This window comes from Hemiscyllium ocellatum, chromosome 28 (genome assembly GCF_020745735.1).
Source record: "Hemiscyllium ocellatum isolate sHemOce1 chromosome 28, sHemOce1.pat.X.cur, whole genome shotgun sequence".
NCBI lineage: Eukaryota > Metazoa > Chordata > Chondrichthyes > Orectolobiformes > Hemiscylliidae > Hemiscyllium > Hemiscyllium ocellatum.
The window spans coordinates 35,701,913-35,716,595 of record NC_083428.1 but is presented as its reverse complement, the minus strand read 5'-3'; the positions used below and the strand labels follow the sequence as shown (position 1 = coordinate 35,716,595).

General features: G+C 40.4%; 1 protein-coding gene across 3 annotated transcripts in view; it reads right to left on the bottom strand.

Annotated features, from left to right (window-relative positions):
- LOC132828994 (signal-transducing adaptor protein 1-like) overlaps positions 1–7,302 on the bottom strand; it is a 64,763-nt gene extending 57,461 nt beyond the window's left edge. For 2 of the 3 annotated variants that reach the window (XM_060846248.1, XM_060846249.1), the window contains exon 1: positions 7,107–7,302. In XM_060846248.1, coding sequence (XP_060702231.1) covers positions 7,107–7,196 — 90 coding nt within the window. In that variant the 5' untranslated portion in view covers positions 7,197–7,302. The remainder of the gene's footprint in view (positions 1–7,106) is intronic. The other variant, XM_060846247.1, reaches the window with a different exon arrangement.
- Positions 7,303–14,683: the final 7,381 nt, after the last annotated feature.

The following is a 14,683-nucleotide window of genomic DNA, read 5'->3' as shown; positions in this document are numbered from 1 at the left end:
GCAATTAATGGATGGAACATAAATAAATCAAGACATGTTAGATAGGCTGAATGACCTTTTTCTTTTCTGTAAGTTCTATCTACTGTGTCATTGTTTGCTGAGAATGTTGCCACACCTATATTACTGAACATTTGACCCATGAAGCTTCGTTTCGAACGTTGATCAGGAAATGGGCTTTAATCTCTGAGTAGAAATGCAGTCCAGACCAAGGTGTCTGAGCTCCAACTCGCCACTGACTTGCATTAAATATGTAATACAGATCATTAATTACCTGATTAAATATACAACAAAGGAAAAATGTTGCCTTTGTTTTAGTCAAAACTGGCCACCTCATTCTGAAGCCATAGTGACGGCTAGTTGGAAACTGGATAATATGTCCGAGTGGCTCAGTAGGGAGCTGTCTGTTTGCCTGGTGACAGTGCAGGAGGATTTACTCTGCATTTATCTTATACTGTACCTAGTCCAGAGTGCTTGATAAAATATGATGGAAGAAACTTTATTTTCTATCTAACCAAAGCAAGACAACCAGCAAATGTTTGGCACTGGCATAGGTTTGATCATGGAAAGTATTCCATTTCCCAGCACCATCTCCCACTTGGCAAACAAAAAAGTCCTGACTTACATTTTTAAGTTAAAATGAAAGCAGATGTTTTGTGACAAGTGGCCCTTTTTGAAAGATATATTTTCAAATGGAACAAACACCTCAACACATTTTCTCTGCAAGTTTCCCGGATTGTCACTGTGACTGCAGTTTCATATAAAATGCCTGACACAGTGATTCCAGTTAAACAAAACAGTTCAGATGAAAGCTGTCTGATCCAAAAGGTTACTGCCGTCAGACTTGCTGAGTGTTTCTGGCATGTTCTGTTTCTATCGAAACAAAACCTGACTTGCGTAGAGTCTGTCATTCTAATGTCACAACAATCTGCATGTAGACTGTATGTCTATTTGATCACACAATGACAAACAGAATACCTTGCAGGGCCAAAATAGAGATCATATTTCATAATGTGACTCAATGACGGAGAATGCTGGTAACACCCAGCAGATCAGACAGCATCTGCAGAGAAAGGAGCAAGGTTCATGGTTCAGGTCTTTTAACCCTCTGCCATTTTGGGCAAAGGGGTTACATAATCTCAAATGGCAATTTTTGTTTACCTTTTTTCCATGGATTTTGCCAAGCTACCTGAGTGTGTCCAATACCTTGTGTATTTTTATAATTTCAGATTTCCAGTGTCTGCAGCATTATATCTTTTACTTCAGTATGTGGTTTGTTAAACTATTTGCTATAAACTTCTATTCTTTCTCTTAAATAAGCTTTTGGATGGATTTTATATTTCTACTGCCAGTTTTGTTGTCTGCTGTATGATCTGCTGTCAGTATCAAAAACTCTCAGATCATACAGCAAGACAGGAAACAGATTAAAGCTTTCTTCATATTGATTCATCAACATACTTTGCATGATTTATGGCCAACAGTTCTTTCTCAATGAAAATGTAAACAGATCATCTGGTCATTTATTGTATTATTGCTTGTGTGGTGTTGCTGTACAAATGCTGGATACCGAGTTTCCCACATTATAACTTTGACATCAAAAACCACTTCACTGGCAACAAAATTCTTTAGGATCTCCTGAAGCTGTGAAATGTGTTATAGAAATACAATTTTTTTTCTTCTAAGATATAAGGCAAAGGAACACTAGTAAAACAACAAATATATGATCAATATTTGGAAGTTCTTTCCAAAGTGTGCTAAATGCTCAAAATAAACTAACAAAACAGAATACTGGTATTAAAAAATCGAGAATCACTTCAGTAATAGTTGGATGATATGGCAGAATACTAGAATTATGACCCAGAATAAGCCAGATGTTTTTCCCTGTCAATATTTTACAACTTTCTCTTTCAGTTCCTACATCTAAGTGAAGGGAAAGATTTCAAAAACATGAACTGTCAGCATGACTAACAGCTGACTGCAGTGTTCAAACCCTCCAGCTACCTGGATCCAAGACTGAACTTGACCGTGATCCAGAATCTGAAACTAAGGTTTTGAATGCCAGCTTTTAATCAAATTAAACGAGTAATGTGCTTAGGTCTTTTGCCTTTTGTCCCAAGAATAAAACGTTTGCCTTTTGTCGCAAGAATAAAAGTTAATTACAGCATTTTGAGGAAAGGGAACATCAGGGAAGAGAGATTTGCTGCATAAAGATTTTTTTTTAAATTTCCACAGGTTAATAATAATCAACAAAATATTGAGCAATGTCCAATTGCACTGTGTTGAGATCAGAACACCTCTCCCTTCTTGATTGTAAAGATTAATGTTTTGGCTAAAACTTTGCCTGTATATCCCATCAATAGGTATACTAAATAAGGAAAACAAAGGTTAAACTAGGAATAAGATGAAGGAATATTTCCAAACATAACAGAGTAATTTTTGGATTGAATTCAGGCATTTTAAGCTTATCCTCTCAATTGTCTTGTCAAACAAACAAATAACAGGTACGTTGAAAATCAAATTTATATTTATGTACTAGGAATAGAGTTAAAAGTTCAAAATTTAATTACTAAAACAGTGCACCTTCAGCTCAATATTCTTTTTCTTTTATGTTATTCAAACTGGTATACAGTTTGGAATGACAATGTAATTTGACTTAAACATTTCCTCATATTTCCCAGTGCACAAACACCATGTTTGATACTTACATTCCATCTTCAATGACACGTTCAAAGTTCAGGTCAATTCCCAGAAATTCACAAGAATCAACCCAAAAGATAAACCCAAAAGGCAGATCAAAGCACTTCTGTTGTCAATGCATGAAAAGCAGACAACGATTCCTTGGGTGACTGTGCTATAGACACAGTCTGTGCTGAGTTAGCTCATTCCACCATAGAATCATAGAGGTCTGTAGCACAGGAAGTGGTCTTTCAACCTAATGAGTCTGGCTGGCCAATAGTAAGCATTTAGAAGTATGCTTCTATGTATTGGCATTACAAGCACACACCTAAATCCTTCTTAAAATGTTATGAGAATTTCTGCTTCTGCTGCCATCACAGTTGGTGAGTTCCAGATTCCTACTGTTCACTAGGTAAAAATGTTTTCCCACATATCCCTTCTAAATCTCTTGCTCTTGTTTCAAATCTCTGCCTTCTGGTCACTGATCCTTCAATGAAAGGGAAACATTCCTTCCTGTCTACCCTATCTATGCACCTCAAAATTGTATGCATCTCAGTTATGTCCGCCTCAGCCTCCTCTGCTCCAAGGAAGACAATCCCAGTCTGCCTCATCTATCTTCAGAATCAAAATTCTCCAGTCCAGGCAATATCCAGATAAATTTAGCTATAGCTCATTTCTGGATCTATAGATTAGGCAGGTGAGCGCTGCTCCTTCACCAGGTAGCTAGCGGGGCAGAATCATAGGACGCAGCATTTATAGTAAAAATTGTTGATAGTAAAAAAGCTTGTACTTCCAGATAAACCTGTTGGTATTCTGTGATTTTTAACTTTGTCCACCCCAGCCAAATACTGGCATCTCCAAATCAATACGCAAGACATCCAACGTATAGTCTCAAACTGTCTGCTTTACCAGTAACACTACTTTTATACTCACCATCACCACATTATTGCTACAGAGCATCACTTTCTACAGGAATTGCTACGTCAACACCGTATTTACTTCAAAGGCACCTCCAACCACATGATCTCTGCCATTATGAAGGACAAAAGCAGCATTTACTTGGAAAAAGCATTACTTCCTTTGAAATCTATTCTGACATTGGAATAGATTATGATTTCTCTATCCCATGACATTTCCTTCCTTTTCTTTCTGGTTAGCAGTAATCAGGAAGGTGATGGTGATGGGGTCTAATGCACTTGAATATCAAGTGTTGGTTGAGGGGGGAGGGAAGGAGCTGTTTTCTCTTTTTAGAAATGGTTATTGTGTTAGAGTTACACCATGCTGCTGATTGTCAGCCCTTATCTGGATGTTTTCCAGGTTGTAAGTTGACACAGAATGCTTTATTAACAGGGAACTAGTGAATGGAACTGATTACTGTGGAATCATTAGTAAACAGCTTCACTTTTGTGATGGAAGGATGAAGTAGTTGAATATGATTAATATGGTTAGCCTGAGAATGCTCCTGAAGAATTCCTGCAGTGATGCCCTGTTCCTGTGATGACTTGGGCAGCAGAACTAGCCAGTTACGAACAAGCCATTCCAGTACAGGTAGATAATTGTTACCTTTCCAATAATACCCACCGGGTGGTACAGTCACTAGCACTGCTATCTCACAGCACCAGGGACCTAGGTTCAATTCCAGCCTGAGGTGACTGTCTGTGTGGAGTTTGCACATTCTCCTGTGTCTGCATGGGTTTCCTCTGGGTGGTCCAGTTTCTTTTCACAGTTAAAAGGTGTGCAGGTTAGTTGGATTGGCCATGCTAAATTTCCCATCGTGTTCAGTGATGTGCAGGGTTACAGGGATAATAAGGGATGCGTCTGGGTGGGATGCTCTTCAGAGGGTCAGTGTGAGCTGAATGGTCTGCTTGCACACTGTAGCGATGCTATGATTTGGAGATGCCGGTGTTGGACTGGGGTGTACAATGTTAAAAATCACACAACACCAGGTTATAGCCCAACAGACTTAATTGGAAGCACTAGCTTTCGGAGCACCACTCCTTCATCAGGTGGTTGCCACCAGATGAAGGAATGCCTCTCCAAAAGCTAGTGCTTCCAATTAAACCTGTTGGACAATAACCTGGTGTTGTGTGATTTTTAACTTTGTGGCGATCCTATGATAAGTGGAAGATTGTCCTATCCTGATAAATTTGACCCAGGCATTCACTGCCTCTCAATTTCCTCCTATTCATCAGCAAAATGATAAAAGGAGACAGAAATTCTGCCTTCAAGTAACTTATTAATAATCAAGACAATGAAAATTGTCTACTTCTTTTTTCTTTGAGGACTTTATTGGCTTCTGAAATTTAATGACTCTTGGCAATGTTGGTCAATGCCTGGGATATATTTGGTATTACAAACACAGTGGTAGCTTCATAGTTTCCTGTCATCTTTGCTTCTTTTTTAATCCAGCATTGAACTAGCGGCTCAGCAGCATGGTGTCTGAACAGCAATAGCACTACACAAAATATAGTGTTCCTCCAGGATCAAAAAAAAAGACTGCCACAGGAAAGATGTTGGTTCTTGAACTAAGTAGAATTAAATAACCTTGCAAGAAACTTAAGCCAGCCACAGAAAGGAAATTAAACTAGGGGAAGATGAAGGGCAAAGGATACGCAGGGGTTTCAGGTGAGTCAGACTGTGGAATTGGTCTGATGTAAACATACACAAGAAATAAAAACTTAGAACAGTGGAAATTTGAGATAAGAAGAATTACTAAGAACATGTGTGTACATGACTACTAACAGAATGAGCAACAAGTTAATGTGGCTGGAAATTTTGTGGCAACAATGAGTTATGATGTCATATCAGAAACATTCCTGAATGTATAAGGTGGAAATAAATACAATTAGAAGTATAGACCATGTAAAAAAGATGAGAAAATAAAATGATGTTGCCAAGTTTTCTTTCCTGTCACTTTTTACAATTATGTCGTTTCAATTTCACCTGCTATCATTCTGTCCACTTGTATATCTCCATACAACTAATTCTGGAGTTTAACTGTCTCTCATGATCCAATCACCACATCTAGTTTTGGCATCATCTGCAAATGTGATCACCTTGCATCAAGTTTTATATGCCCAGGTCAATTTTGTAAAATAGAAACGATAACATTCCCAGTAGGACTGAGCCTCGGGGGACACATTCAATACTTGTACATCGCTCTGATATGAACACCTTAACTGCTTAGAGACGTCGCTAAGCAACATTGATCATTCTAGAGATTTACCACTCAGAAGGTCAACTTGTTTTTCATTCATAGATATCCTGGCACACCACCAGTTAATTCACCCAGATGATGCAGAAATCTGAGTACACTGATTGCTTCAATGCATACAAACAATACATAATTAGCAAGGAGTAAAGTTTGTTGGGTATTCATCAACGTCACTCAGGCAACAAAACATCAGCCAGAGGAGGGGATGATCTTAAATAAAAATAAAATACTGTGGATACTGGAAACCTAACACAATTACTGAGAATGCTGGAGAAACTCAGAAGGTCTGGCTGTGGAGTGCAAAAGAGAGTTAACATTTCGAGTTCTGTATGACTTTTTCTGAACAGACCTGCTGAGATTCTCCAGCATTCTCTGTGCTTGTCTGATGCACTGATTTTGTCACACTAAATCTTAGGGACTGCACCGGTTCTAATTGTCAATAAGGGGTGAGATATTCAAAAACTGGAAACGCCACAGAGAACCACGAAGTTCATCTTTAGGGGCCGAAATTATGAGATGCATCCAAGGCAACTTCTTAACTTACAAAGAACGCATTTGAGAGGGAATCTTTTGAGGTCTACAGATTCTGAATTTAAGAAAGATTTCTCTTAAATGCTTTTTTTAAACTGCACAAGGAGGCACAGGTTGAAAAGCTCGTTTTTGGGTCAGCTCTCAGAATTCCTGACGTAGAGTGTGGAGAACAGTGGAGACGGCAATCCCGGGTTCAGTGAAGGAGCTGCAGAGTTATTGGATTTCCCCGCGGTGGTGAAGGGGTAATGTTGGGACTTTCCTCGGTGAGATTGATCATTCTGGACTGTCGGTGAAGCAAAGTCCAGCTCGCATCCTGAACGTTGATCTCTAGTTGGATGAACTGCGGCTCTGTTCATGCGTGGATTGCCCTACATCAGAACTGCCAGGCGCCAATCCCCCTTTAACAGCACCTCAACTGTAACTACCTCAAGCAGAATAACTAAAGCTCCTTGTTGCCCCGTGTGAACATATTTTGTGAGCAATATGTGCCACCCCTCGAAACATAATCCTGGATGTTCCATTTGAGCAGCAAAGAACTAGCTACAACATAATTGTAACAATTTTCCCAAAAGCAGCCAAGTCAATGAATATTGCAATTACCTCTTAAAGCATTTGTCACTTTCCAAATAAGGACATAATTTATGACAATAATGAATTACTAGAATGGTTAGATCGGAGATACAGTTACCTTGTTCTTAGATTCTAGTTTCTCTAAATAACCCTCGAAGTAGCCAGGAGTGACAAAAGCTCTGTGCCGTGTTGGTCTTGGGGATGACATTGTAGTTGGATTGGTGCGAACGAACTAACTGGCTGAGAGACCGCAGACTGAGTAAGTTATGCTCAGTTGCAGGAAGTATTTTGAGTTTGGAATGTTTCAGTGACTTGTACCTAAGCAATGTTAGACAGGTCTGTCCCGCCCCTGCCTGCAATTGATTGCACCGGGGAGATATGACAGACTACAGATGCCCCAAGCGATTGGTTATCATTAATGCCCATCAAAAAGATTTTGCAACCCGAATGAAGAAATATGACCTATTGAATTTATCTCAGGACGTGTTTAGGCTCAAAATCTGATTGAAGATTTGTAGCTCGGGTATCCGTTGTTGTGGTTCTGCTCGCATGGCTGGAAGTTTTTGCTGCAAACGTTTCGTTCCCTGGCTAGGGAACATCATCAGTGCTGTTGGAGCCTCGTGTGAAGCGCTGCTTTGATGTTTCTTCCGGTATTTATATTGGTTTGTTCTTGCCGCTTCCGGGTGTCAGTTTCAGCTGCAGTGATTTGTATGTGGGGTCCAGGTCGATGTGTTTGTTGATGGATGTTCTTGCCGCTTCCGGGTGTCAGTTTCAGCTGTAGTGGTTTGTATATGGTGTCCAGGTCAATGTGTCTGTTGATGGAGTTTGGGGATGAATGCCATGCTTCTAGGAATTCTCTGGCTGTTCTCTGTCTGGCTTGTCCTATGATAGTGGTGTTTTCCCAGTCAAATTCATGTTGCTGGTTGTCTGAGTGTATGGCTACTAGAGATAGCTGGTCGTGTCGTTTTGTGGCTAGCTGATGTTACACCTGATTTTGTCACACTAAAACCTACAACAAAAACTGAAACACCTAGTCAGCGGATCCAAACACTCCATACAATCAACACAGGAATTCTTGGACGTCATCAGGAATACACACATAGACAAAGAAGAAACCATGGTATCATTCGACGTGACGGCACTGTTCACTTCAATTGACAAAACCCTAGCCAGAGAAACAATAGCCAACCTACTGGACATACATAACAGAACACAGGAGGCCGAACCTATCAACAAGGACGGCATACTTAAACTACTGGACCTGTGCCTCACCACACACTTTGCATTCAACAATCAGATATACGAACAAATCAACGGAACACCCATGGGATCACCAATCTCGGGACTCATAGCAGAGGCAGTTATGCAAAGGTTAGAACATACAGCCATACCACAAATCCAACCCAAACTCTGGATCAGATATGTGGATGACACCTTTGTAATCATCAAAAACACAGATATAGAAAAAACACACCGAATCATCAACGCCACACTCACAGGAATCCGATTCACACGAGAAGAGGAAAAGGATAGCCAACTCCCATTCCTAGACGTGTTAGTAGAGAGAACACCCAACGGAGAATTCACCACAAGGGTACACAGGAAACCAACACACACAGACCAAGTCTTAAACTATGAAAGTAACCACCCCAACACACACAAACGAAGCTGCATCAGGACACTATTCAAAAGGGCCACAACACACTGCAGCACACCAGAACTGCGAAAAGAGGAAGAGGAACATCTATACAAGGTATTCGCCAAAAACGGATACCCACGCAACTTTATCACCAGATGCCTAAGAGATAGACCGAGGAACGAGGACATGCCGCAACCAAAAGGACTAGCCACTCTACCATACGTCAGGAGCGTCTCAGAACTGACAGCCAGACTACTGCGACCCTTAGGACTCATAACAGCACACAAGCCAACATCCACGCTCAGACAACAACTCACTAGAACAAAGGACCCAATACCCAGCATGAGCCAAACTAACGTAGTTTACAAAATACCATGCAAGGACTGCACAAAACACTATATAGGACAAACAGGAAGACAGCTAACAATCCGCATCCATGAACATCAGCTAGCCACAAAACGACACGACCAGCTATCTCTAGTAGCCATACACTCAGACAACCAGCAACATGAATTTGACTGGGAAAACACCACTATCATAGGACAAGCCAGACAGAGAACAGCCAGAGAATTCCTAGAAGCATGGCATTCATCCCTAAACTCCATCAACAGACACATTGACCTGGACACCATATACAAACCACTACAGCTGAAACTGACACCCGGAAGCAGCAAGAACATCCATCAACAGACACATCGACCTGGACCCCACATACAAATCACTGCAGCTGAAACTGACACCCGGAAGCGGCAAGAACAAACCAATATAAATACCAGAAGAAACATCAAAGCAACGCTTCACACGAGGCTCCAACAGCACTGATGATGTTCCCTAGCCAGGGAACGAAACGTTTGCAGCAAAAACTTCCAGCTCGGCGAGCAGAACCACAACAACGTGTTTAGGCTCAGTTTATGTCATGAATCCTAGTAGCTTTTGAAGTAAAATAGAAATGACATGTTTCCAAAGAGCCCTGAATTCAAAAGGAATTTACAGGAGCAAGCATCATAGAGTCATAGAGATGTACAGCATGGAAACAGACCCTTTGGTCCAACCTGTCCATGCCGACCAGATATCCCAACCCAATCTAGTCCCACCTGCCAGCACCCAGCCCATATCCCTCCAAACCCTTCCTATTCATATATCCATCCAAATGTCTCTTAAATGTTGCAATTGTGCCAGCCTCCACCACTTCTCTAGCAGCTCAATCCAAACACATACCACCCTCTGTGTGAAAAAAAATGCCCCATAGGTCCCTTTTATATCTTTCCTTTCTCATCCTAAACTTATGCCCTCTAGTTCTGGTCTCCCTGACCCCAGGGAAATGACTTTGCTTATTTATCCTATCCATGCCCCTCATAATTTTGTAAACCCCTATATGGTCACCCCTCAGCCTCCGACACTCCAGGGAAAACAGCCCCAGCCTGTTCAGCCTCTGCCTATAGCTCAAATTCTCCAACCCTGGCAACATCCTTGTAAATCTTTTCTGAACCCTTTCAAGTTTCACAACATCTTTCCGATAGGAAGGAGACGAGAATTGCATGCAATATTCAAACAATGGCCTAAACAATGTCATGTACAGCCACAACATGACCTCCCAATTCCTGTACTCAATACTCTGACCAATAAAGGAAAGCATACCAAACGCCTTCTTCACTATCCTATCCACCTGCGACTCCACTTTCAAGGAGCTATGAACCTGCACTCTAAGGTCTCTTTGTTCAGCAACACTTCCTAGGACCTTACCATTAAGTGTATTAGTCCTGCTAAGATTAGCTTTCCCAAAATGCAGCACCTCGAATTTATCTGAATTAAACTCCATCTGCCACTTCTCAGCCCATTGGCCCATCTAGTCAAGATCCTGTTGTAATCTGGGGCAACCATCTTCGCTGTCCACTACACCTCCAATTTTGGTGTCATCTGCAAACTTACTAACTGTCATTATACCTCCATAGTTTCAGTCTTGACTGGGATATGCTGTAGTCCTCTTGCTATCCTAAACACAGTCCTCTAATTAAAGAAAGATTTACATTTATACAGACCTTTCCACAACCACTGTAACCTTTCAAAGCATTTCCAGTCAATTAAGTATTTTGATTTGTTTTATTTATTATCACATGTATTTTGTTATAAAATACAGTGAAAAGTGTACAAAGTTGCCACTCTCTGGCGCCATCTCAACATAGAAGAAAAAAAAACCAAAACATAGAAAATAAAGGAAGAAAAATGAAGAAATAAAGTGCTCTGCCAGGGGAATGGTGGTCAGTCATCAATCCCCTTCGCTGTGCCACTGGAATGAGAGTGACCAACTCTTCAGTGCCACCTCATCTCCATCGATGCCCTCGCCACTATGAATTTCACCAATACAGACACCACTGATGCTACTGGGACTGCAACGGTCCAAACTCACCTCCGCCACCACTTCCATGAATCTGCACAGGATTCAGACCCCGCCGGGGACCCACGCTCACCTCCACCGCAGCAGCTGTGTGTCGGCAATAGGATGCCTCACTTATGCAGAAGCTGCCTATGACACTGCCATCACAAAGTCTATGCTGGGATCCAGGCTGGGCGCATTACCTTGGTAGTGCTACTTGTAAGGTACAAAACCCAGCAACTAAGCTCAAACAAGGAAGTGAAGATGCTGAAGATCTGAAACATAAGCTGAAATTGCTGGAGAAACTCAGCATGTCTGGCTGCACCTGTGTAGAGAAAGCAGAGTTAATGTTTCTGGGTCCAGTGACCCTTCTTCAGAACTGTTTGCAGCAAGGAAAAAGTCATATGCTGAGGACAAGAGGTGGGAGCCAGTGAGCAGATGGAGCTGAGAGAGAGAGAGAAGAATAGTTAAGCAGACAAAACAATGGATTTGAAATGTTAATTCTGTTTTTTTCTCCAGTTTCTCCAACAGTTTCTGATTTTTAACTCCGCGGCTAATTTGTGTACAGCAAGTTCTCACAAGCAGCAATGTGACAATAATGGCTATAGAATCTGTCCTTGTGATGTTGATGGGGAGAATAAATATTAGCCAGGATATAAGAGATAAGTCCTTTGCTCATCTTCGAAGTAGTGGCATCGGAGAAGATCCCTGCTCAGAATGAAGAAATTAAGAATATGATCACTGAACAGCTTTAAAATCATGATTGCATAAGGTCATGTTACCACTGTAAAATTCTCTTACAGTTTTTGAACAACTTTGCAAATAAACTAGGGGGAGGATGAGAGAAATATCTTTTTTACTGGCAGTCAATTATGATCTGGAATGTACTGCCTGTTGCACGTGATGGAAACAGATTGAGTAATACCTTTCAAAAGGGAATAGTTATATACTTGGAAAGGAAGTTATTGGGCTATGCAGAATGAGTTGGGGAAAGGAACTAATTGAGATCTTGAAAAATATTTCATTGTCCTTAAAGTGCAGTGAGCCACATTAAGGTTGTGAAAGTAGCTAAAGAAATGAAAATCTCTCCTTTATCAACTGTTGCACCCATTTCCTGCAACACTGTCCAAAACAGCATTTTGATAACAGTGCAAGTATCATAAATCCAAAAATGTTCTGGCTCACAATGAACAATACATTAAAACTTCTGAAAATTACTCATTTATGGCTCAGTGTAAACACCTCTCATCTCTGAAGCTGAGGATTGCAGGTTCAAATCTCACCAGAAGCACCTCAGCACAGGAACCTGGGCAGATGCAGTGTCAGTATTGGGGATACTGCACTTTTAAAAGTGTCATCTTTTTTATGAGATTTTAAAGCAGATCCAACTGCCAGCACAGTTTCAAAAAAGAGCAAATAGTTTTCCTCTGTGTACTATGTATTCATTCAACATCAACAATATCATTAGTCTGGTCATTATCCTTTTGCAGCTTGTGGGAGCTTCGTGTGAGCAAATTGGCTGCTGTGTTTCCTATTCTACAACAGTAACAGAAATTTACAAAGTAGCTCATGAGTTAAAAGGGCTTTGGGACACCCTAAAGACATCAGTGCTACTACATACAGAGGAACCTTCATTATCCAAACGACATGGGCAGGCAGTATTTTGTATAGTTAATCAAATTCTGGATAATCAATTGCCAGATAACATAGTTTAGCCGAGCATTAGGACCTTGCGATCTTACCGGATAATCTGATATTTGGATAATCAAATGCCAGATAATCAAGGTTCCTCTGTAAATGCAAATCTTTCTTTGTCTCTTCAAGTGTTACATGTACTTGTTTGTTGATAGCAACATTGTTGTTACAAAGACATGTTTATGCTATGACTCTGTGATAAATGTGAGAAGGGTCATCTGTTCACATAGTGTAAGAGAGACTCAGGGGAGCAAGTAGAATGGTAAAACCTTTCCAGCATGGTAGAAAGTCATCAAATTTACATTAGCTCGCTTGAAGAGCTATCGACTTTGTGGCATTGCTCAGCAATTTACACAAATGTTTTCTGTTTTCAAATTATTTAACCATTTATAATTAAAGCAATATTGAAGCAAACTGTCAGCATTATTCCTGGCAAGAAGTTCCATTGAAAATAAAAAGAATCTGATAAGCTATTGTCTTGCTCTTTATTTCATTGATAAATGTAAATGGACTATACTATTTAAAATCCATAATAATTTGAAGGCCTTATCTGAAGCTTTGTCTTAACCCTCTCTACAAGGGACAAATTAGAACCATGATGGAATGCTATCCATGTGCCTGGAATGGGTCCAGCTCCAACAAAACTCAAGCACCTTTACATCATCGAAGCCTAACCATATCTTTTGATCAGTAACCTATAATGACCTTAAACATGATATGCCTCAACACCAGCTTATTGCAGAGTACAGTATGTTTCAACTGATGTTTACAAAATTATGAGGGGCTTGGATAGGGTAAATAGGCAAAGTCTTTTCCCTTGGGTCAGGGAGACCAGAACTAGGAGGCATAGGTTTAGGGTGAGAGCAGAAAGATATAAAAGAGACCTATAGGGGCAACTTTTTCACACAGAGGGTGGTACGTGTATGGAATGAGCTGCCAGAGGAAGTGGTGAAGGCTGGTACAATTGCAACATTTAAGAGGCATTTGGATGGGTATATGAATAGGAAGGGTTTGCAGGGATATGGGCTGGATGCTGGCAGGTGGGACTAGATTGGGTTGAAATATCTGGTCGGCATGGACAGGTTGGACCGAAGGGTCTGTTTCCATGCTGTACATCTTTATGACTCTATGCTGCCTGTCCAACTTGGAAAGACAATGCCAACAATTGCACAAACATCTTCAAATTCCCCTTTTAAGTCAGATATCAAACTGACTTAGACATTGCTGTTCCTTCTTTGTTGTTGAATCAAAAGCTGGGAATTCCACACCAAATAGAATGTAAATTTATTCAACACATAATTCAGTTGTCTATGAAGTTTGCTCATCAGCATCTTCGCATGGTAAACAAAGATTGGACATTAAATATTGCCTTTGCAAGCACTGTTTATATCCTGAAGTGAATTTTAAAACCACAGAGATGGGGATGGTGCAGAGAAAGGAATAACAACAGTACTCCTTTATTTTCTGAACTGGATATTTCTTTATCATATATATCCCCAAATACTTGAGTCTTTGATTTTTTGTTTTGGTTCACATCCATTCTCTTCCTAATACTTGCAGGAAATGCTTTTAAAACCGTTTTCATAATTATAAATACTTTATAAATACAAAATCTTGGGTTAAGATACTAAAGGGTTTTCATTTATTCGTCTGCTTGTCAAGGTATAGGTGTCAGTTCTGAAGTGGTGAATATTTCGCGTTTCAAGAATACAGTGAGTATCCCAGGTTAAGTATAATCTGGGTTACAATCCAATTAAAATTCTCACACATACAGCCTTAGTGAGCACCCTTACTATACTAAGGTGATAGTTTTCTATTTCCTCAAACAACAACACCACAGTCTTTCAAAGTGAGAGTGCCAAAAGAGTCTTGTTTTGGCGGCAGCTTTTTCTCATATGGGTTCACACCTGTATCATAATGGTATACCACAGAAAAGGAAGCCATTTAAACTATTGTGTATTTCTAAAATTCATGTCCGGAATGTGGA